This window comes from Silurus meridionalis, chromosome 4 (assembly GCF_014805685.1).
Source record: "Silurus meridionalis isolate SWU-2019-XX chromosome 4, ASM1480568v1, whole genome shotgun sequence".
Classification (NCBI taxonomy): domain Eukaryota; kingdom Metazoa; phylum Chordata; class Actinopteri; order Siluriformes; family Siluridae; genus Silurus; species Silurus meridionalis.
Genome location: NC_060887.1, coordinates 40,356,829 through 40,382,411, shown reverse-complemented (window position 1 = coordinate 40,382,411; position 25,583 = coordinate 40,356,829). Strand labels below are relative to the sequence as shown.

At 37.1% G+C, this 25,583-nt stretch overlaps 4 protein-coding genes across 5 annotated transcripts in view; all 4 read right to left on the bottom strand.

Moving 5' to 3' along the window:
* The window catches only part of LOC124385129 (NACHT, LRR and PYD domains-containing protein 3-like), a 128,223-nt gene extending 125,620 nt beyond the window's left edge, over window positions 1-2,603 (bottom strand). The window contains exon 1 of one of the 2 annotated variants that reach the window (XM_046848272.1): window positions 2,412-2,603. In XM_046848272.1, the coding sequence (XP_046704228.1) occupies window positions 2,412-2,554 (143 nt within the window). In that variant the 5' untranslated portion in view covers window positions 2,555-2,603. The remainder of the gene's footprint in view (window positions 1-2,411) is intronic. The other variant, XM_046848273.1, reaches the window with a different exon arrangement.
* The window catches only part of LOC124385133 (NACHT, LRR and PYD domains-containing protein 12-like), a 281,935-nt gene that overhangs the window by 37,298 nt on the left and 219,054 nt on the right, over window positions 1-25,583 (bottom strand). The gene's annotated exons all lie outside the window — the stretch shown is intronic.
* LOC124385132 (NLR family CARD domain-containing protein 3-like) overlaps window positions 1-25,583 on the bottom strand; it is a 987,530-nt gene that overhangs the window by 850,726 nt on the left and 111,221 nt on the right. The gene's annotated exons all lie outside the window — the stretch shown is intronic.
* LOC124385128 (NACHT, LRR and PYD domains-containing protein 12-like) overlaps window positions 23,602-25,583 on the bottom strand; it is a 160,897-nt gene continuing 158,915 nt past the window's right edge. The window contains 1 exon segment of the mRNA XM_046848266.1: window positions 23,602-25,544. Coding sequence (XP_046704222.1) covers window positions 25,532-25,544 — 13 coding nt within the window. The 3' untranslated portion in view covers window positions 23,602-25,531.

Genomic DNA, 25,583 nt, shown 5'->3' with positions numbered 1-25,583 from the left:
GATTGGACTCAGTGAGAGACCCAGAAGGAAGCGGAGGAACAGGTCCAGGTGTCCATTCTCACTCTGTAAGGCCTTGTCCACTGCACACCTCAGGAAATCAGACATGTTTGATTTGGTAAAAGATCTGACTGATTGTTGATTTGTTGTTTTTACTTTTTGTTGATAAATAAGAGAAATGTGTATAAAGCAGCCAGAAACTCCTGAACACTCAGATGTACAAAGCTGAACACCTTCCCAGGTGAAGCCCAAACTCCTCTCTGAAGATCTGAGTACACACTCCTGAGTACACTGACTTCTCTGACATCAATGCCACACTCTCTCAGGTCTTCCTCATAGAAGATCAGGTTTCCTTTCTCCAGCTGTTGGAAAGCCAGTTTTCCCAGTGCCAGGATACTCTCTCTGGTCTGCTGAGGATCAGGGTCACATTTCTGATGGTACTTTTGGTCTTTGTGTTTGATCTGAAAGATCAGGAAGTGTGTGAACATTTGAGTCAGAGTCTTGGGGATCTCTCCACTCTCTGCTTCACCCAACATTCTCTCTAGAACAGTGGCTGAGATCCAGCAGAAGACTGGGATGTGACACATGATGTAGAGGCTTCTGGAAGACTTCATGTGTGTGATGATTTTATTGGTCAGGCTCTGATCACTGATCCTCTTCCTGAAGTACTCCTCTTTCTGAGGATCACTGAACCCTCGTACCTCTGTTACCTGGTCTACACACTCAGGAGGATCTGATTGGCTGCTCCTGGTCGAGAGGTGATCCAGAGGAGAGCAGAGGAAGCAGATTCCCTTGATGAGGTTCGTCAGCAGCACATCCACTGAGGCTGATTCTGTCACATCACACAATCTCTCATTGTTCTGGAAATTTAGAGGAAGTCGACACTCATCCAGACCATCAAAGATCAACACCACTTTATTCCTCTCACAGTCTATTAATCGTAATTCTTTTATTTCTGGGAAAAAGTGATGAAGAAGATCCATCAGACTGAGATGTTTCTGCTTCATCAGATTCAGTTCTCTAAAGGGAAGTGGAAACATGAAGGTGACGTCCTGATTTGCTTTTCCTTCAGCCCAGTCCAGAATGAACTTCTGCACAGAGACTGTTTTTCCAATTCCAGCAACTCCTTTAGTCAGCACACTTCTGATGGACTTGTCTTTAAAGAGATCATTACATTTGATGGGTGTCTCCTGTGTTGCTGGTCTCCTGGACACTGTCTCAATCTGTCTCACCTCATGTTCATTATTGACGTCTCCACTCCAACCCTCTGTGATGTAGAGGTCTGTGTAGATCTCATTCAGAAGTGCTGAGCTTCCATGCTGTGAGATTCCTTCAGTAATTCTTTACATTTCTCTCTCAGTTTGGATTTGAGTTTTCGCTGGTGCACAGAGACGAGTTCTGATAAAAGAAGAATAAAATGTAAACTCTCTGATCATCTCTGTGAGCTACTGATATTTTCATAGCTGTATATCATATGGAATGTCAGTACTGATGTGTTATTATATTGTGTTGATAAAAGCACATCATTATGATGAGATGTGTTTAATAAATGTACAGCAGTTTCCTTCCTCTGAAGATAAAGTGATGTTAGAACCCCATGAGCTCTTACTGTTCTGCAGTGTGTTAGCGAGATCTGTGTGCTTCATGTTCTTCAGGAAGTGCAGTGTGATCTTCAGCACTCCCTCTCTGACACTGCTCTGATCCTCCTCATCCTCCACCTCCCTCTCAGAGCATGCTGGGTAATCTGGACTCAGGAGATTCTTATATCTCTTAAGTTCATTCTGTATCAGAGTGATGACTTTGTGCTCCAGATCCTGATTTGTAACAGAAGCAAAAAATACACTGCACATATCAAACACTAGAATGTAACATAAGAATGTGTTCATTACTGACATCCAGACAAACTGGTTTCAGACGAGTAAAAACATGAAGGTGAATCACTGAGTATTAAGAAGGAGGCAAAACACTGATGATTCAAAGTATAAAATAAAAACGCAGATGATTCTATTTTACAAAGAACAATTTGGAAAGAAAGCAAGAAATAAACAAGACGAATGGGAGAAGAAGAAGAAAAACGGGTTTGATACCAATGAGGAAACACAACACACTCGTGTTCTTTCTTACTGCCGCTCAGGATTTTGTTCTGTCACACACACACACACACACACACACACACACACACACACACACACACACCTTGAATATGGCCTCTAAATGACTCTTCTCAGTGATATTTAATTTCTTCTTCTGCAGTCTGTGAACAAATAAAACACTTGTTAAAGTAGAATAAAGACTATAAATCATATTCATAACTACAAACACAAAGCAGTGAATACACACATATTACAGAGATGTTTGATTATGTGAGAGTGTGAGTGATAAAACACTGCACTCATACATTCAACTGTCCTCACCTCAGATCAGTAGTACAGTCTGTGTCTTTAAAGACTACTGGATGTTCCATTGACTGTTCACTCTTCATGGACACACAGCTGGGTTCAGGTGAGTCTGATCTCTTACCCTGAATCAGACTAAACACACACAACCACTGCATCATTATTACTGTTCTGCAGCAACACTGAATAATGAAACTGGAGTTAAAATCTGATGATGTTCTTATTAACACTGATCCCATTCTTTAACCTTCATACTTTATCCAGCTACAGGGACAACTTGGGGTTAGACGTGTTGCTCAGTAGCTTAATGTCACTAATCATCAGCTGGTTTTGAACATATCCAGTCACAACCTTCGCTCACCTCTCATCTTTCTTAATGTCTTCTTTCACAGACTCACTCACTTTGGTTGTATTGCAAACCTAGAATTGGAACAAAAAAAATATATATTATTATCAGCACAAATAAAATATGAAACAGGAAATGATAAAAAAATTAATACTGTCAAATTTAAATCTAGCACAAATGTAGAAATGTACAACTTATTAATGCAGTGAGAAAACCTAAACATAAAATTGTCTTGTGTAAAAGTAGGAACCGCTGAGTTCTTACAAAAAATATCCCAAAATACATCCCTCTATTGTTCACATGTACATGTGATCTTTCAGAGAGCAGGATTTTCAGGTGGCAGTGAACCCCATGTCACTGTGAGCACACACTGTGAACAATTTGAGCTGATGTCAATCCTAACATTAATTCTCTAAGACTCAGCAATAAAAAGTAGTTCTAACAGATTAGAGTCGTCTCTTGCAGATTCCTTAGAAACAGTTGCTTATCGAGTCCCATTCCACCAGATCTTTAGTAGTAATTTTGTATAATGTTTCCAAGTCATGGTCCTGTTGGTCAACAATCTCTGAGCAGCTGGTAGACAAAAAGTAATAATTCTGGGCTTGATATCCACAAGGTTTTGTATCTTTCCTTTAACAGGATGTGTGATGTGGGTAAATAAACTGTTGGCCTGACCAGAAGCAAGTCTCCACTGATCTTTGCATTTGCTGTATCAGTGCTGCAGGTGGTTGGAGCACATTGAGTTTGTACCAGTTTTAGTATTAAGATGGTTCTCACACTGTTTCTCTTAACACATTCCTCTGTTATCAGAATCAGATCAGAATCAGAATCAGGTTTATTGGCCAAGTGTGTTGACACAAACAATGAATTTGGTTCCAGCTGTTTGTTACTCTAAGAGTACAGACATAAATAAAAACCTATACATGACAAAACAGACAAGACAAGGCAAGGCAAGACAAAAACAGACAATACAAGACAATACAGACAATATGAGACAGTATAGACAGTGTGGGTAATAAATAGGGATACAGACCAGTAATGTACATAAAGTGTGGGAGTGCATGGTAGTGCAAATGACAGTATTGTGTGTCAGGTATGATGAGAGAGTTTACTATAAAACTATGAACATTAAATAGCAGCCATAGTGTGTGTAACATATACAGATATGTGATGACTGACAGTTCTGTGCAGTACTCATAGATAGCAGGGAATATAATTATGGTCAGTTGTTAGTGAGGGTGATTGCTTGAGGAAAGAAACTGTTCCTGTGTCTGGCAGTTTTAGTGAACAACGTTCTGTAGCGCCTGCCAGAAGGGAGGAGCTGAAAGATGTTGTGTCCAGGGTGTGAAGGGTCATTAATAATTTTTTCTGCCCGGTTTATGGTTCTAGTATGGTACAAGTCCTGGAGAGCGGGCAGGGGGGCACCAATGATTTTTTCTGCTGTTTTAACAGTTTTCTGCAGTCTGTTTCTGTCCTGTTTTGTTGCTTCTCCAAACCAGATGGTGATTGATGAGCACAGGACAGATTCAATGACTGCAGTGTAGAACTGTATCAACAGCTCCTGTGGCAGACTGTACTTCCTTAATTGACGTAGAACGTACATCCTTTGCTAGGCCTTTTTCAGAATCGAGTTTATGTTTGATTCCCATTTCAGGTCTTGGGAAATGGTAGTGCCCAGAAACTTGAGGTTCTCCACAGATGACACAGGGATGTTGGATATTGTGAGGGGGAGTAGTGTTGAAGGGTGTTTTCTAAAGTCCACTATCATCTCCACAGTTTTGAGTGTGTTTAGCTCAAGGTTGTTCTGACTGCACCATAGCACCTCCTGCTTCACCTCGTGCTTATATGCAGACTCGTCACCATCTTGGATTAGTCCAATGAGCGTGGTGTCATCTGCAAATTTCAGGAGTGTGACAGTTGGGTCACTTGATATGCAGTCATTCGTGTAATGGGAGAATAGCAGTGGGGAAAGGACACACCCCTGAGGAGCACCAGTGCTGACTGTCCAAATACCGGAGGTAACACCTCCCAGTCTCACCTGTTGTTTCCTGCCTGTCAGAAAGCTGGTGATCCATTGACAGATGGCAGGGGGTATAGTGAGGTTTAGGAGTTTGGAGTGGAGAATTGCCGGAATTATTGTATTGAAAGCTGAACTAAAGTCAACAAACAGAATCCGGGCACATGTTCCTGGGCAGTCAGGGTTATCTGTTCAGTGTCGATAGGATCTTTACGATGTGAGTATGTAAGGTATACAGAAAGTCTTTGTCTGGGCTTACAAATCTCTAGTTACTATGTTTTCTTACCCAATCAGGAACAGTTTTAGATCAGTTTTTCCAGAGTGTATATATAACTGTCTGTTATCTGCAATAAACTGAAGATGAACATATGTGCCATTCTGTGTGCTGTGATTCTTCCCTGATCAGAAAAGACACAATGGGCATCGTAGATCATATGGAAATCCTCTCGAAGAATTGATAAAAATCTAACAACACTTTAAAAATCCCTGTTTTACAACAGGTTCCCAGTGCTGTCATCTACTGGGCTTTTTTGCAAACCTACTGTGGTAAACGTTCTGAGGACTTTTGTGCAGCAGGAAAATCGCAGCACATCTCAATTCTCACACAGATATGTTCAGTTTTCTTCTGTCATCTTAGTTTTTTCTTCTAAAATTAGCTGGGATTTTATGTTTTTGTTCTTAGATGTGAGAAACAGATTCTTCCATTAGCGCCGCCTCCTCCTGTCTCCTATGCGGAGCCACGAGCGGCTTGTGCCCGATATCAGCACATTCTTAAGCCCGCATGCTGCCCTGCTTCCATCCACCATCTACATTCTCCCTTCATCTTTCACACCAAAGGAGATATGGAGCGGATTTTCCGCCGAGTCGAGGAACATCAGAACCTGTCTCCTGAAAGTCATGATGTGTTTAGTGACGGCTGTTTGCAGGAACACGATCTGAAAACAAATCGCGATTTTCCCCAATAAAACACTTTCACACTCCAGAGCTTCATTTGGGAAAAAGGAGGACAGTTTGAAATAAAGATCCTTAAAGAGAGAAACACTGCAGGACACATATTTACTTCACTCCAACATGGGGTGTGTTTCATCTAATCCTGGATCATCACACGGTTCACTTCCAGCAAATCAAGTCCTACAGTAAACTGTAGAAGATCCAACTTCAGGAAAAATCACCTGAACTGTTCTTTATCCAGTGTAGATTCAGGTGTCAGGTTCTGTCTATCCTCCGCCTGACAGTAACTGGCTCCCGGATTGTCAACGGCAGATTGTTGCTGCTGCCAGCTGGCGATTTTTTTTCTTACCCCTACTGGATTCCTTATCTGCCGCAGACTTTCCCCTTGGTCTGCTTCCGTTTGCTGTATTTGGGCCGGATGCCTGCTTGGAGCAGCAGCTGATCATTTACTGACACTGCCTCTTAAAATACCCTAAACATCCAAATTATTACAAATATAAAAATATAGTATATATACATATATATATATATATATATATATATATATATATATATATATATATATATATATATATATATTTCTCTTATACCACAGATGCATAGCAGTCTCTGAATATATTTATATATAAAAGCAAATTACTTACTACAGCTTTCCCACTGTAAAAATGCCACTGTTTGGTTTGCACCATTTCAGTTCAGTTTTATTCAAACAGTCAAACGATTTTGCAACAGCTGCATTCCCAGCCAACATTTTGATGTGGGCCCCATGTGGGTTTTTGATGGGCTGTCACTTGGGCCCTACATGGGCAACCCAAATGGGACCCAGAAAAAGTTGTCCATCGGCTCCACATGGGCCCATGTGTGTTAGCCCAGAGGCGCGACTGATGGGTCCATGGTGGGCTCTAAGTGGGGCCTGTATAGGTGTTCTTTATATGGGCCCATTTGGGTCCCAAATAGGTGTTAAACATGTGGCCAAAGTGTGCTACAAAAGGACCCTAATGGGGCCCACATGACTTAATCAATGGTCAACCCACAAATGGCCCCTTTATGGGGTTGTTATTGGACCACAGTGGGTAAGAATTGGGTCCCATTTATTAATTTCATGATTGATTTCTGTGGGTGAACTTAATGTGTACTTAATCTTACTATGGAAAATCCACTGTCAAACCATTTCAAACCTCAGTTACAATGTAAAACTGTGCCTGACCAAACAAAGAACTAATATTAGTTGATTTTATGTGCTGCTCTATGTTTAAAATTACATGGTTGAGTATTTGAACTGTGAAAAATAAATGACTACAACTCAGAATGTGTAAATAGATAGATAGATAGATAGATAGATAGATAGATAGATAGATAGATAGATAGATAGATAGATAGATAGATAGATAGATACAACTTTATTGTTATTGCATTGTACAGGTACACAGCAACGAAATGCAGTTTGGCATCTACCAGAAGTGCAAAATGTAGCAGTCGTGCAAAAGTGCAGATAAATATCTAGCATATTTACAGTGCAGATAACTATCTGGCATATATTCTGGCAAATCACATTCAATTTAAATTAATTCAAGTAAAAAAACTGAAACAGGAATAACAGAATTACTAAAGTAGAATAGTTCACTGGTGGGTCTATGCAGATTCCTCGGCTGCACACCTACAAAAACAGTAAAGAAAGAGAAGACAGAAAAGGCAATTTAGTACATTTTAAAAAACTACCATTCACAGCAGCATCTAAAAAACATGCATCAATATAATTAAGACATATCCTAGAATCTCATCAGTGAATTCATCCCACCTCTGCCTCGCACAGTAATAACTTATGCCGGGGGACCAGTCATGGAATCCAAAACTTATGAATGTAACAATTAAAATATCAACCTTGCGTCTGAACTTGACTCTTAAACGAATATTTGGTCATTGCCAAAAGCCAGTGATTAGAACAATGATTCTGATCAGCTGAAAGATGTAAGTCACACCTCGGATCACGGTGGCCCAGAAAGTTCAACGCACTGCAACTGAAGAAAACATATGCAAATAGAAAAAACACAAGCAAAATCCTCACAACGCAACTAAATACAGAAACGTCCTGCAAATCCTCACAACACAACCAATTCATTTACACTGCAAATAGCACAGAGCACAAAAAAAATGTTTCATGGGGACCCAAACAAGTGACGACCCCGGGACTGCTTGCTCAGTGTCTATTCATCAGTGGTGGTGTTGATGATCTGAAAGGTGATTTTTTTTGACATCCTGATGATGATTCCTTGGCTTTGCCAGTTAACATAATAACGTTTTACAGTTAATTGTGTATTTCATCAGATTATTTAGGATAATAATATCCAAAAGGCCAAGGAATCATAAACAAACAATGATAAAATAAACAAACAACTCACCTTTCAGGTCATCGACACGCATCAACACCACTGACAAACAATAAGCAGTCCCAGACGGTTTTGTCACTTGTTGTGGTCCCCTTGAAACATCTATTGGAGTATTCCTTTAATTATACAGAGGCAAAAGCAGTGATCGGGATAAAATATTATTAATTGTGCAGCCCTAGCTATAGATTATATGACTTACACTTCTGGCTGTACTGCACTCTGATCATGGTCCCGCTGGGCTCTCAAAGCACGGTTGCCTTCTCTGTCTCTTGCATTTGTGAACCATTTACCAAGCGCTTTCTCCAGCTCTTTCTTACTGACCGTTTTCAGCAAAGGGTTCTGCTTCAGGCTACCTGTAAAGAAAAAATATTAATATAAAGTAGAGCATGCTGCTGCATCAACCAGGGCACAACCCATTATTTGTACACATGCAAGTTACATGAGCATAAGACTATCAGTCAAAAATAAATAAATAAATAAAAAAGACTAGAAATCACAATCATAACCTTCTAATCCACCATTTGCCCAAACTGTTAACTGATCTGAGTAAATGATGTTAAAATTACGCAATACCATGCAATAAGTTAAATGCATTAATATGGTGAATTTCAGGCTTGTTGTGATTAATGTTTAGAATTATTAGTGGGGCCTTGAACACAGATCGATTATTACATTCATACTGGTTCACTTTGGGCCGTGAATATGAACTGACCACCAGTGTTGGGCAAAGTTACTTTTAAAAGTAACGCATTACAATATTGAGTTTCTCCCCAAAAAAGTAACTAATTACGTTACTTAGTTACTTTTTATGGAAAGTAATGTGTTATATTACTTTTGCGTTACTTGTATCTTTTTCATGCCTTACAAGTGTAATATAAATAATTACTATTAAGAAATAAGTTATATTAGAGCAAAAGACGTGTGGGCTGCACACCGGTAATGTGGAGGGAGAACATACCTTTCGCTGTCATCTCATAAAACGTCCGTAAATATGACCTCGTCCTCGTCTACATCATTCTCTGCTTCATCATCAGCTTGAAACATTCTGAATGCTTTTACAAAGTTCACGCTTTTATCAGTGACCGTGGCAGTTTATCTTCCCACAAAGAAGAAAAAATTTGCTCTCTATCTCCGCTGCGATATCGTACATGTGTTTCCCCCCGAGAACTTTTATTCTGAGCAGTCAATAGAGCTGCAGTGGTGGAAAGTCAACAAAAGTTTCCTATATTTCTGTCTCCATTTCCATATATTCAACATTATACACACACACACACACACACACACACACACACACACACACACACACACACTCTACACACACAATCTGTAGTGCTGTGCTTTGCATGCAGATGTTATTTTTTTTTTGAAGTGGTATTTTTTGCAGTTGACAAGAGCTTTTTACCAACACATAATCTACACTTAACCATTATTCCTTTCTCCTTTTCCTCGACTATTTCAAAATAATAAGAACACTTCCATCACAGTAATGTAATGCTCTGGTTTGCCATCTCCGCTTCTGACCAGCTTCTGTTCCTGCGGCTCGCACCTGTGAGTGCGCGATTCTACGTGACTACGTTCATTTTAATTCAGTATTTATTTTTTTAATGCAAAATAATTTAACTTAAAAGTAACTTGCATTACTTTTTTTAAAAAAGTAACTCAGATATTAATGTGTACATTTATAAAGTAACGTGCTACTTTACTCGTTACTCCAGAAAAGTCATATTATTACATAACGCACGTTACTTGTAATGCGTTACCCCCAACACTGATGACCACTGTAACATTAGTTCAAATTACTTACTTATAAGGTGTTCCACTTGACTGCACAAACTGAAGAGTGCTTGACATAAAAATACCGTGAAAGTGTTAAATACCTGACCATCACTGACATCACAAAGCACATCAGTGCACGGTAAGCATGTATCCTGTGCAGCACAATTCCGCCATGAGTCAGACTCCAATAAACATCTCAAACTGTCTTTCAACGGAACATAGTAGGCAAACCTCTGTGACCTTGTTTCATCTATTCCTAAGTATAACTTTACAGGTTCTGTGTATCTAAACATTTTTTTAAAAACCTTTGTTCTTGAAAAATTGGTTCTCAATGGTCCATCATGACTAATGCTAAATAGGTCACATTCCTTCATGACATTACATATTCTACAACTGTGCTCATCTGTTAACTCGAAATCACTTTTCAGAAATGCACTTAATTTATTCAAAGTATATGTCTGTCCCAGTTTGTGTATGCTCTGCATCTCTTCAACAATATTTTGTATAGTTGATGCTGGCAGAAGAAACTGCCCTTGTAATTTCAAGTAGAAAAGACAAATATTTCTGAGAAACAGGTCATTGAAATTTCCACCTTCATCAGTCTCACTCAATCTCTCTGTAGGGCCTGTAACTAAAGGTTCCGTTTCAAGATACGGAGAAACTGTCTCCTTATAAAGATCACTAATGCTGTCCATGGAACACTCTCTGTGTTTCCTGGACATGTGGGATGTAAACGATGACTTTACAGTGAACGTGTGGTCGCATCCCGTCACCGGACAAGTTACAACACGCCCTTCGAGGATATGTTCCTTTAAGTGAGCTATTAGTGATTTGATATCGCGACACTGGTGCTGGCACAAAGTAATATTACACGTAAACACTGTAAGGACATTTGCAGTAGCAACATGTGAATCCATGTTATGTTTACGGTAAAAATGAGCCTTAAATGCCCCGTATGAACGAAACGTTTCATTGCAATCTGTAGCGGCGCACTTGAACACACCTCGTGGTTCATTACGGTGAGGTTTGACATGTAAAACATGCTCCCGAAGGGTTTGTACTGATATTCCACAGAAATAACAGCTAAACATTTTAACCAGGTGAACAAACACACACTCTACTGCTGTTTTAAACACCTAAATGATGTTTCACATTCCGGGCTGGAGTTTGCAAGTCGGACAATATGCGCTGCCTAGACATGCTTATGCTTCATGAAAACAGGTACAGGATACACTCGTGTTTAAATCCACACACTGATTAAAACAGTTTAATCCAACTTACCAATGTGCCCATACAATGCATAAAATGCCCCTCTTGAAACAAGCTAGATTTACTCAAATCTATTTAAATTGTACTGAAATTAAGCAAAAAAAAAACTGCCAATGGGGTAAGCAAAATTGACTTGGTAAGAATTCTTGAAACTAGCATTAATATCTAGTCAGTAATAAATTCTACTAGATCCTGGAACTAGACAGAAAAGCCCAGTTTCAAGCCATTTTTTCTTCCTTTTTATGAACAGAATAATTTAAAAAATGAATGAAAACTGCTTAAATCTGGTTACTAAAAATAATGTGTCTTGAAACTAGACAAACAAGAAATGTTCACCTTTTTTTGTAAATACTAAATTTTAGGGAAGATTGCATTAAAACTAGAATATTATACCTTCAATTCAGCATTTTTTATTTTATTTTTTTAAAATCACACAAAACCCAAAAAATTGGATGAAAATTTTAAAATAAGCCCCCTTAAACAAAAGTACACAGTAATAAAAATAATATGTTGGCAACCAGACAGTTGACGGACCACTTTCTGCTTAGCAAGATTTTCCAAAAAATCTCATGTACTGAACAGAAGAAAGAAAGTCAGACAGTTTTGAAACATAATGATGAGTAGATTAGGACAATTTTCATGTTTGCATCAACTATTCCTTTAATTTATAGCACATTCAAGAATTAACATTTTCTGCTTAAACAATTCAGGAATAGCACAGCAAAATGAACAGTCTAAAACTAATCCCCAGAAATAAGGCAAAAACATTGGCACAGATCAATACACTGTATAAGCCTCAAACAGAAGTCAGTCTAATGTATTCCATTATTTAATGAAAGATAGACAAAACACTAATGAAAATAGGAGAAACTTCCTAACAGCACAAATAGAGCAGAAATAACACTGCAGGTGTCTCAGAGACTCAGCCATACAACACCTTAAACAATTTTTAGTCAACAAACATTCTCCATTCATGAATGGCCTTTTTGTACAAGGGGGTTGCATCCTGCTCATGGATGGCATCTCTCAGAACTTGTGTTTGCAACACAGACAAGAGTGTTGCAATACACTTTGGGTACACAGTAAAAAATGGGGTGTTAATATTTCAGAGTAAAGTTATTTTAACCCAGATAGAGTATTTTCTTTTGGGGAGTAAAGTTGCTCTATCAGTGGAGTTAAAAGTGAGTGTAAAAATCTGCAGAAACGCAGTGACAATTTTAACTCTACAACAGTGATGAATACCCGCCACTCTGCTGTGCTTCTCAAATGTTTAGCACAAATTTCGGTGGAGGAAGATTGTGAAGGAGCAACGCTAGGTCACTGATATTGCTAGGTAAGTAATATCCTTTGTTGTCCACACCAAAACGGTATTTTTTAACTTTACATAATTTTAAAGTGTGCTGATATTAGTTGAGGTCATATTACAAGTTATAGCAACCCGTACTCTGCCAAACTGTTCCTTAATTTGTTGCAATATTTTCACGAATGAAGTTGGTCAGAATGTTTTATGCGTAAAATAACGTTAACTCCGTCACTATAACAACAAAAGATTTAATACAGTTAATAGCTATTCTTAGCTAATGTATTTTTTAGCTTCCCAGGCAACGTTCATCTAGGTTTTTTTATATACTGGTAACGTTAGCATGCATCTGATAGTTAATGTTGGTCTTATATAACGATAACTTAGATCACTGATTGCATGACGTGTTTGTTTAACATGGCTTAACAATTTTAACGGATTACTGTTCGAACTAAAATAGCCAATGAGCTAGCTAACTTTGGCACAGTTATTTGGTAGCTAATTTGAGACTGTGCCTCTTAACTTTAACTAGCTTTAATTTGTAGAAAATAAACGTTATATTCAACCAGCACAACTTTGTCTTCAGCCGCCATTTGTAATTGCAGTGTAACATATAAGTAATGTATAGTGCATGTGAGAAATGGATAGGTAACTCTTAGTTGAACCAGCCCTGAATTATGATTTTGAATATATATTTTCTTTGTTAACAGGGGCAAAATGCTGTTGCGTGTTCAATTCGGGAAAGAGCAGAAATACGTCAAGCTGTCTGAGCTGACATTCAATGCTTTCTTGAAAGAAGGTGGGTACATTAGGTTAAAGATACAGCATATACATCACGCAATGACAAAATAATACAGCTTTAACCAATTATGTTATGATATCTAGTTAGGTCAATAATCATTTTTTTTTTCATTTACATAAAATTGGCTGCATATACTTGTCTTTCATCATTTAGTGAATACATGAGGCAAACTTAAATATATGAACTTGATTCTTGTGAGAAGGGAATGCATGTTTATTTATTCAATTTGTTTAAACAGCATGTCTAAAATTCAGCATACCAGAAAGCACGCAGCCAGACATTAAGGTGTATGACCAGTCAGACACAGAAGTTGACATGGAGGTTTTTGAAGAAATAGTGAAGGAGTCACCTGGAACTCTGAGAATCATGCTGAGCAATGGAGGACTTGGTATTTATTTAGACAATTCATAAATTAGTTTAGTTTAAAGGCCAGAATGAGAACATGTATTGTCTTAAAATACCGTAACTTTTTCTTGTAATATGTTTCTATATTTTGTTTCAATTTCATAATGAACAGGTGCCTCTCAGTTATCATCATGCTCGGGTACATCTGATGACACCGTCATCCTGAATTACAAGCTGTGTGACCCTGTTGAAGAAGAAGCTGCTGCCAAAGGAAGCCAGCCTAAAAGGCCACGCCACATAAACTACGAGGCAAAAGCGGTAAGTGGTGGAAATTGCTAAGTCCAAGTTGCTTAAATTGTTAAATCCAATCTGAATGTTGTTTCACCATGGGAAATGTTCTTTAGATAACAATGTTTTTCCATCATTATCACATATGGTTTTACAATAACAGAAAGCACATTTCCACCTATAGTTGATTGAAAAAATCTTAACATCAAAGCCTGGTAGTGAACAAATTATGCAAGAGTATGGAAAAACCAAATCCCTGACAGATGCCACCAGAAGACAGATGATTAACATACTTGCTGCTGAGATGACAGAAACACATGGGTAAGCATTAAGCATATCACTGGGCTGTAAATAAACATTGTTATTATTTTACAAATATTAATTATGTAAATTGTGTTGCAATGTCATTTGAGTGTGATTTTAACTTTGAATTCATATGCTAGGACTCCCCAAAAGTGTCAGAGTGATGTATGCACAGGGGATAGTAGCTTTGTTTCCCTATCTAGAAGACCCATACTCACAACATGGATATGCAAGTGAATGGGTTATTGCAACATTATGCACATGTTCACTCTTTGAAATGTTAATAGTACTCCTTTAAAATGTATTTATAATCACTTAGGAACATTACTACGATCCAGAGAGTGGTTCAGGATACCTTGCATGGCGATTGAAGACCATACAAAGAAAAACAGCAGAGGAAAGAGGTGCCTCAGTCAGCAAATCTCCAAAAGGTATGTTTACTGATCATTGATGTGATTATATTGTTGACTTGTGAATTGTACAGAAAGTTTTAACATTTTATTTTGTCTTAAGTTGGTGGGCCAGGTTGTGTTTGTCAGCCCTCCACCTTTGACAGAGAGCCATCTAAAGAGGATGTGGGAGCAGCTATTGCTGTTTTGAGACACTCTGCTGATGAAAAGACTGTCCGTGACAAAATGAAAATGACCTTCATATATCGGCAAGCAATAGTCAACGATGAAGCCAAATCATCAAATGTCTTCTTGGTCTTCCCACGATTTCTGGATACACCAGGACTGGTATGACATCTTAATTCACAGCATCACCAAAATATCCAATGTAGCATTATGTAACACTCATCACTTCTGTGTGTTACATTGCAGATAGAACAAGATTTCAGATTTCTGTTTGGTGAGGCCATGGCCAACAAATTTTTGGAGAAGTGGCCAACCACTTTTAAAGCAAAAGTAATAAAGGAAAGCCATGGACTTGTACCCACCACAGAACTCTTGGATTTGATGCGCAATGCTGAGTCAGCTGCTGAAGTTGAGAATGGTATGAATGGAACTGTTTTACTTGTTATTGTGGCTTATGTAGGTGTGTAGTGTACATTTTTGTAATGGTGCAAGTTGTCATGTTGAATGCTATGCTATGGCATAATGTAAACCAGGTTTTTATTTACTTATTTGTAGGCTGGGACAGTGACATGTCTGCCATCTTGCTGCTGCTACATCTGCTACCACCATCTGCACAAGGTAGAAAGAGGCCGGGAAAGCTTTCTGCGTTTCAAGCTGTAGATCAGCTCATCAGATTTCAAAAGGTATGCTTAAAGGGTTAGTTCACTTAATTTATTTTTTTTTTTGCTGATTTTTTACTCCCCCATGTCATCCAAGAGGTCCATGTCTTTCTTTCTTCATTCTTTCTTTACTCTTTATTTTAATTTTGAAAACTGCCAGTCGTTTCTCTATATAATACCCTTATTCCTTTGCGGGCATTGTCAAGTCTTTGAAGCTACATTGAGACAGACATTTGCCCCTTCATTTAAACCCTCAAACCATTGGTCACCATGGAGGTTCATTATATGGAGAAAAATCCTGAAATGTTCTCCTCAAAAACCTACATTTATTTTTGACTGAAGAAAGAAAGACATGAATCTTAGCTGACATATGGGTGAGTAAATTATCAGCAAAAACATTTTTCAAAGTGAACAAATTCTTCAACAGTTGTTTTAAATATATCTTCCATCACCTCAATCTTGTGCACAGTTGGAGGTAATCTGATCTATTGTCAGAAGTTAGTCACCAAAACAATTCTGTTGAATGTTTTTTGTTGTAGGTTGGAACCAGTGTGCAGCAGCATCTAGACAACATCACCCAAAGCAGTCAGCCCTACCTTCTCGCCCAGGGATCCACACAGAGCACCATTCACTCCTACTTCATTGTGGTTGACAAGTATGCACTTCCATGCAAGGCAACAGGTTCAGTTGGAGCTTTTGATGAACTCTTTAAAGCCCATTACATCTTTGGTATGTCATATAATTCTTTCCTGAGCAGCTTTTTTACTTTTGTCCAAACAACCATCTATAACATCGACATGGGGGAAACAAAGGAGACTCCTAGAGTTGCAGAGTTGCGGGCAAGAATGGTGCGTTGGTTGAGATAAAGCTATGAAGTGTTTTCTTTGCAAAAGTGACCATGGAAGTCCAAACAACCATGTTATTAACTTTAAGGTAATTCATGGGCTATGTACAGGTAGGACTCTTTTTCTGAAGTGTGGTCAAGAAGGATGCTCACGTTCTTTTGGTAGTTTTTCTGGTTTAAGAAAGCATCTTAATAAGTGCCATGGAAGCAGTTTAGTTGATTCTATAGAATATGATCTTTCATATTCTCAAAGTACCGTCAATACAAGTAATGTTTCTTCTGTTTAAGAGTCAACTGAATATTTAGAGGCTGAGTCACAGGTATCTTCGCCATACATTGTAAATAGTTGTTCAGCTGTAATTTCTGATCTAAAGGCAGCAGGTGTTGGTCAAAGTACACTGAATTCTGTAGTGATTTCCATGGAAGAGATTGTTCATGATATCCATCAGCATGCCAAAGAGACAGTGATAAAGCATGTATTTAGTAAAATTTATGACTGACAAGTGGGAAATAGTAGAACCAGTTGAATGTGTGATTGGTTCAAGATTTGACACAAGACGAAATAAAAAGACTGGAACATATGATCAGGTAGTAGTTAAATAATTCATGTATATTCCAATTTTATCTACACTGCAGTCAATATTTAAAAGTCAGTATGTTGCAGAAATGTTGCAAAGCTCAGCTACCAGTGACTCTAGACTGAGAGATATCTGTGATGGATCTTTTTTTAAAAGTCACCCTCTGTTCTCAACTGAGAAGCAGACAATACAGATCCAGATGTTCTATGATGACTTTGAGGTCACCAACCCTCTGGGTCCTAAGCGAGGTATTCATAAATTGGGTGGAGTATATTTTACTTTAAGAAACTTCTCTCCAAAATGGAATTCTTTCTTAGCTAACATACACCTGTGCGCCTTATTTCATACTCAAGATGTTAAACGGTATGGTTTTAGTGAAATTTTTGCTCCCATTGTTCGAGACATTAAAGTGTTAGAGAGTGATGGTATTGAGATTCCATTATACAATGGTTCTGTTCGTGGCACTGTAGTACAGGTTACTGGGGATAATTTGGGTTTGCATAGTTTGTTTGGTCTGGTGGAGTCTTTCAGTGCAAGGTACTGTTGCAGGTTCTGTTTAGTGGGAAAGGAGGATTTTCAGACAGAATTCTCTGAAGATTCTTCCAAAGTAGTTTTGCGCACCAAAGATATACACACTGCTCACTGTCAAGAAACAGCTTGTTTCCATCCCTTCCATACGTATTTGGTGTGAAATGGTCATGCATATTAAATTCATTGGAGTATTTTCACACAACAGAGAACTTCTCAGTTGATGTGATGCATGATGTGTTAGAAGGGGTGGGCCAGTACGAATTGAAATTATTATTTCTGTATTTGAAGGAAAAACATGTTACATCAGCGGAAATAATTTCAAGAATAGAAAGTTTTGATTATGGTTTCATGGAGAGAAACAACAGGCCTGTAGCTGTTAATTTAGGTGAAGGATCTAATGATCTGGGACTGAATGCAGTTCAGTCCTGGTGCTTACTTCGGAATGTTCCTCTTATCTTTGGTGATTTAGTAACTTCTACTGACCAACACTGGGGCCTGCTTCTTTTACTACTTCAAATAATAAACATTATATTCTCGCCCATGTTATCTCAAGGTTTATGTATATATTTAAAACATTTAATTGTGGATCACCACACACTGTTTAAGAAGTTGTATCCTCAGAAAAAACCCTTTACCAAAGCACCATTTTCTTATCCACTATCCCCGCTGCATCCAGAAAATTGGGCCTGTCCTTCATAGTTGGTGTATGAGGTATGAAGGCAAGCATAATTTTTTCAAAAAACAGCTTAAATCATTTAAAAATATTACCAAAACGCTGGCAAAAAAGCATCAGAATCATATGGCATATAGTTGGCGAAGTTCAACAACTTTTGGTCGGTTAGACATTGGTCCAGGAAAAATGGTGTCTTTAAATATGGTAAAAGGAGGTTCTGAAATTGCTATGGCAATGCAAGTGCCCAGTAGCATTCAGGTTATGAAGGTTAATTGGGCTAAACATAATGGTTTTGTTTATCGCCCAAACTTGGTTATCTGTGGCAAAATTGAATCTGAAGTGCCCGTGTTTTATCAGATTGAGTCAGTTCTGATAATGTGTGAAAAACTGTTGCTACTCACAGTGCCTTTAAGTACAGTAACTTTTCAGGAACATTTCCATGCATATGAGGTGATCAGAGCAAAGCAGGATTTTGTTTTTTTTCATGTTGACGACCTGCATTACCCTAGGCCTTTTGACATATAAATGTCATATGGAGGGAATGACACAACTCTCCTTGTCGTGCCATATTGCTTTTTCTGGTAAACATTTTTATGATGTTATCCATGTTTCGGTCAGAGACAAGGAAATGTGTTTGCAATGTAAATTCAATGGCATTGAAATGCTTTATATTTGCAATAAATTGTGAGTTCTGTGATCTAGTGTTATTGTGCTTGTTTTTATTTGGATAGTAGTTGATAGTTCTAAAATTTAGTAACACTGAATCTTATGATTTATATATTTTTCAAAACACTGTAGAGAAATTAAAAGTAAATATTACACTTAAAGTGTCATTTTTTTTAAAGTAAAATTGTAGATTAATTAACTCTATACTGTGTAATTATATTACTCTTAACAGTGTGATTAACCTACAGTGTTAAATAATTTTACACATTTCTTTGTTATTTTTTACACAATATTGAGTAGAAAAAACTTGACACTGACCAAAGAGTAAATTTTACACTGATTTCGAGTGGGACCAAATGTTATCTGAAACAGAGTCAAATTCAGCTCTTTAAAAGTTAAATTAACACTTCTGTTTTTACTGTGTATGTAAAAGCCAGGAGGTATAGTGGCCCCTCAAGGAGCAAGTCTTTGAAAAATGTTAGAACTGGGGTTGTACCTACAACCACCATACAGTTCTCCTCCCCAACCAGCAAGACAGGACTGGAAAACATGCGCTGATGAATGTAGGTATCAGGATCTTTAGAGGGCTGGAAACTGAATAAAAATACAGAAATTAGGCTGCAAATACAGCAAACTTCAAAATGAGTAATGTTTGTTTCATTTGTTGTGGGGTGAAAGTGATTGAGGACAAAGAAATGTTTGTTACCAGTAGTATATGTATTGCATTCAATATGAAACATTTATAAAAAAAAATTTCTACCAAAAAGCTGAGTTTGGGCCTATAGGTAATTTTATTAAAAGGGATAGTTCAACGAAACAAAGATTGCCATCATTTACATAATTTTTCTTTTTTACATTACAATGGTTTTAACCCAGTTTGTTAATGAGTGTAGGCAGCAGGTAATCATTTTTCCTTAAGTAGTGATAACTCACTTTAAGAATGTGAAAAAGACCCTCACTGATTGGAACCAGTTTCTTAGGTGCTGCAGAGCCAGATGAAAAAAGCAGTGGCAGAGAAGTGAAAACAGCAAGGGAATGTTCAACTATTGCATGGGAGACAAAAAGGAGAGATATTAATATGCAATAAGATGTTAGGTCTGAGAGTATATTCTATAACAATGGTTTTCGGCAATTTGGCAGTACAATATAATTAGAGTACACCACTGAACACGATGTACAAAATTAGCAATTCAAGAATGTATTTTACATTAAAACAAAAAAATAGAGCTAGGCTTACATATTAAAATTGTTATTTACTATTCAATTCAATTAATTTTTATTTGTATAGCGCTTTTAACAATGAACATTGTCTCGACGCAGCTTTACACAGATAATGTGGTGATTAAATGTAAATATGTTCTTTGTAAGTATGTTTGTCCCTGATGAGCAACTGTGGCAAGGAAAAACTCCCCGGGATGGCATAAGGAAGAAACAAGCCCTAGTATCAATACTAGTACATTTTAAAGTAGATTTCATCGATGCGGCCATTTTCTTACTGTGGGGTGCTTGATCTTGAAGGTGGTGAAAGATTGACTGTTGATGCACTGGAATCAGCATCATAGTCACTTGCCATAGAAGCAGAAGGTTCTTTGTACTGATTTCTATCTTTAAAGGAGTGCGTTTGGCCTTCATGGGACTTCGGCTATTTGAAAGTCGCTTCAAGAGCTTTTTGGCAACAATATCCTGTACAACAGAAAAAAGCGTCAATGACTAGTTTTGAAACAATGTTAAATAAAACATTTTTATAAACATTCAAGTAAAAGAAGCCTCTCACCCACTCATGCCTAGATCCAGTTGACTTATCTGATCATAGGGTAGTATTCCACTTGCCACTTTGCCATGGCAATAACTTCATGTTTGCTGGGATTATTTGAAGTCATCGGAAGAGGCTCTTGCAATCGAGATCATGTTTGTCATTGTATTTCGGATGAGCCGGCAGAAGAGCTCTTTTAATAAGGTAACTTCACCTTCTTTTCCAAGGCGTTGCTGCTCAAAGTATGTACGTCTCACTTGTTGTAGTCACTGTCAGTGAAGAGAACATATTCTGGGCCGGGGCCATCTTGTTTTTCATTATATTCTTCATCTGCTGATGAACCATGGACTTCAACAGGAATAGTGTGCCCCTAAAATACAAATATAGAAATATTCATATAAAATATTATTACAAATAATCAAAATCAGACCAAGTAATATAATTTTATCACATAATGTGTCTTATTCTTACATAACTTACATATAATCATTTGTTCTGAAATTATGTCCACTAACAGGTTAACAATATTCAAGAGACAAGTATTAAGATAAGTTACTGTTTTTCCTTATGAGTCAAAAGCCAAATTGCTTTGTGCTTCAGAAAGTGCTCAGGACCAGGAAAGGGATCTCGAATATGTCTTCCCCAACGTTAGCAGCTTAAAACATTGGTAAAAACATTAGTTAGCATAGCTCAGTATTACTAAATTAGCTTTATTAGTACAACTAATGACATGAAAATCAAAATGGAAGAGACTAAAATCTGACAAAAAAAAAAAAAAAAAACTGAACAGATCTCAAGAGAATGAGACTTTGTAAAATGTTTTGCTAATTTGATTCGGTTAGCATTCCATATTCGATTACAATTCAATTTCAAATACAAGAATGACCATAAGAAACAATAAAGTTTTTAGAAATCAACACATTTTTAGAAATTACTAACCTTTTAGAGTGGAAATCGCAACCTTGTCGAGGGCATCCATGAAGATAAACTGACGGAAGAAAGTATCTTTGCGCTCCAAGCTGGTCTCAGCTGGTGCGCTGATTGCGCATGCGCATTACAAAACTGAAGCAGTCTTAGGTCAACTGCTTGTTTTGCTCAAAATATTGCCATTTCTTCTGGATGTGATTAAAAGTAGTGCATATTTTTATTTTATTCTTGAACTTCTGGAAATCGTTCAGATTTTGCTTTCACCTGTTATATGTCTTGAGACTATTGACAAGTTAAAAGTACTTATTGAAATGCATCTTAAACATTTTAAGGACCTTTTTCCCAAGAATAATATTACACCTAAACAACATTACTTGATTCATGTTCCATCCCAAATTAAACAGTTAGGACCAATGCTCCATCACATGTGCATGAGATTTGAATCCAAACATTGTTTTAAAAAAAAAATGGGTTTCAAAAGTAAATTTAGAAAATGTATGCAAGTCCTTAATTAGGCACAATCAAATGTTTGAATGTTGTCAGAATGTGAGCCATTTTACCCACCCCATTTTTACTAGTGAATGTGTTTTGGGACCAGTATTAGAAGTAAAAAATATGCCATATTTAAAAGGAAAAGTGAGGATTACTTTGGAGTTGATCAGATAAACTATGCAGTGTCTTAAGTGGATTACTTTGAATGGTAACAAATACATGAATGAAAAAACACTACTTGTGTGTATGGCAAATTCTAGTAGCCTACCTGAATTTGGACTTGTGCGGAACATATATGTCATAAATTCATCTATGTATTGTTTTGAGTGTCAGAGGTACAGTACTGTCTGTTTTGACAGAGACTACATGTCTTATAAAATTGAGGTTCCCAACCTGGCAGAGGCAACAGAACTAGTAAATGCAGACAACCTTGTAGATGTCACTCCATATTACAGTTTCAGTCATAAAGACATTACATAAGTCCCTATAAAATATTACCCTGGAGATGTGATTGAATTACATAAAGCTTCAAATATGTAAGAAAAAATAAATAAATAAATAAAAATTAAAATTAACTGTTCTGTATATTTGTGTTTTAACTAATTTTAAGTGTATAACCATTTTGTTTTATCCATTTATCATTGTGATGTTTCAAATGAATGTTCAGTACAACTCCAGCTCAGTCAGCGGCATAATGTTTTCTGTTTTTTTGAGGAAAAACAGTTAATTGTGTTCTCAAATTGCAGCTGAATGAGTAAACCCATAATGAACGTAGATTATTTCTTAGAGGAGCTTTGAAAATTAGTGCTGTCTTATTTGACAGCCACAGAAATAAATCAGTTAGATGTGATTGTGCTGCATACATTAATTTCACTATTGTATGTGTTCATGATGCAATTCTTTTTCTTTTTCAATTCTTTAAATCACAATCGAACAACTTTTCACCGACGTGTTTATGTTCACACAAGCAATGTAATTGAATTTAAGTATTGACAAAAACATGGAACCATTCTTAAGGACCAGAGCCAGGAAGATTGTGAAGGACCTCAGCCATCCCAATAATGGACTCTTTTCTCTGTTGCGTTTGGAAAAACGATTCCCCTCCTTGAAGGCGAACACAGAGAATGAGGAGGAGCTTCTTCCATGAGCCATTCGGTGTTTAAACCAGGAAACACCCAGGATCTAAAACTGGCCCACTCTCCATCATCACCCTTTTCCCCTGCACAATCACACTTTTCGTGCTACGGCACATTATACACTGGACTTGCACAGCACAGTGCACTTTACATTTCATCTTTTCTTTTTCATATTTATTTCATATTTCTATATTCTTATTTTTATACCACACCATTCCGCACAAGGACACTTTACACCACACCTTACTGCACACGGACACTCATGGACAATCAAAACCATGCCTAACTTGTTTACTGTTGTTTACTGGTTAACTGCACACTGCCATAAACATTTTCTGTGTACATTTTCTGTGTATGTGTATATATATATATATGTATATATGTATATGTATGTACATATATACATATATATTTATATATCTTTATCTTATTTATCTGCCCTCTTTTTCTTATTATATTTTTCTTTTAAATGTTGTTATTATATTTATAATTTTTATTCTCCTTTTTACCCCATTTTTATTCCCTCATGCCGGACCGTCTTTAAAAGCATTTCACTGCATGTCGTACCCTGTATGTATGTGTATGTGACAAATAAAATTTGATTTGATTTGATTGATTTGATTAAGAATCTTGATTTTAGAATTTTCCAGTGCAGTATTGGTCTAAAATGAGTACAACAATCAAATTAAATGTGCACTTTATACTTGCACTTTATAGCTGTCACTTGTTTTTAGTGAAATTTTGCTAAAATAAAAGTTAACATTTACTTGCCTGAAGAACAACAATTTTCTTACTTTGAGATTTATAGTCTAATGTTCAATATGATTTTTAGGAATCTTTGTCTTTAATGGCAAAAAACAAGAGATATTTTCTAGAAATAAGCTTTTTCCCCTTTCTTAGATTTCAGTTTTTGCAGTGTACACATTTATCTTAAAGAATATTTTTACCATTTGTAGTTCAGCTCCGATAATGCTTCGCAAGAATCGCCATTTCGCCACTGCTTAAACACAGGAGAGCAAACGCTGCCGTGTGCTCCGCACCACTCAGTATTCAGCCAATCAAATTCTTTGCCCACTGGCGCCAAGGCGCAACGTTTATTATGATTGGATGATACTTAATGGTTACCTTTTCAAATGCTTGTTACATTTTTCCTACCTTAAAACAAACACCTGAGGACAGAGACAAAACAGATTTCAGAAATTTCGATCACAGAACATGAAAACTGTAAAATCACTGTTAATTACAGCAAAACTATTTCAGTTCTCAAAATCAAATAGACAAATGTCAAGGTCAATTTTTAAGCTTTTTAGGCAGACCATTTAAGCATACAATTGTTTTTTAGAAGTTGTTATATTACAACTTTACATAAACAAAGATGATTTTTTTTAAACATATGTAATAATTATTTATGTCCTCTGTCCCATGTGCATTGTGTTTTTCAATTGCACACTGCACAGAGGTGTCAAATATGTTTATGTATTTGTAATAAGATTAGGAGGGCAATTCCATGAAACAACCTTACAATGAAAAAAATTCAGTTTTTACCAAAGATATTTTCACATTCATGACATGTTTATTTCCCTGTTGTAAAATAGAAAGACAAAATTATTATTTTTTTTATGGTAACTAATACAGTATATTTTAAATGTTTTTTTATATGTTTTTAACTGTTAAATTTAAGGTCTTACTCTGTAAAATGAATAACAGTTTTGCACTGTAAATTCTACGATTACTGCCAGTTTTGTCAAATATGGTTCTATCCTGTATCATTTATACAGTATTTTACTGTTAAATTTACAGACATTTTTTACAGTGTAGACTGAGTCTGTCTGTGAAGATTCTCAGTTATCCAGCTGTGGTTATCTGCAAGTTGAATCATGTTCATTTTACTTCTATCTGGTTGGATCAAAACGATTCACTACTCATCCGAGCAGCTTCTTCAGTAGACTGGATCATAACAGATGTGGAGTCTCGTCCAGGATGTTTTTATATTTGCTGTGTGTGGTGTTTTGGTGTATTGTGTCGGTGGTATTATGACATTTGATTTAGTTATGTTTATGTTCTGTACTTCATTGGAAGACTTTGATAGCTGCGGAAGGATGATCTGCTCACCATTGCTGATTTTTTTAATGTGCCAGTTTGCTGAACAGTTTGCAAAAATGTAGGCAAAATGGCACTATATGAGGAACTCGTGACCCAACAAGTCCTACCAGAATGGGAAGCACTTCCAGGAGGCACCACACAGCCTACCAACCTCTCCAGGTTTGCAGCAGAGCGAAGGCCATGACTGAGCTGGAGGAGGATGAGATCAATCTTGAGCAGCCTCTGGCCAGTGCAGTAGATCCCAGATTGCAGCTCACGATAAAAGAGCATGAAGTGAAGACTAAAAGGCAAGAGAAGCAAGAACAGCTCTCAAGAGTTCAGGAACAGGACATTAATCTGAAAAACAGCTCTCATAGATCCTCATCATCACTATCCTCATCATCTTCTGTATAAAACTCTGATCAGATCAGGAACTGCTCACTGCTTATATCTGTAACAAAGGAGAAAAAGAGAAAAATAATCAGATTTG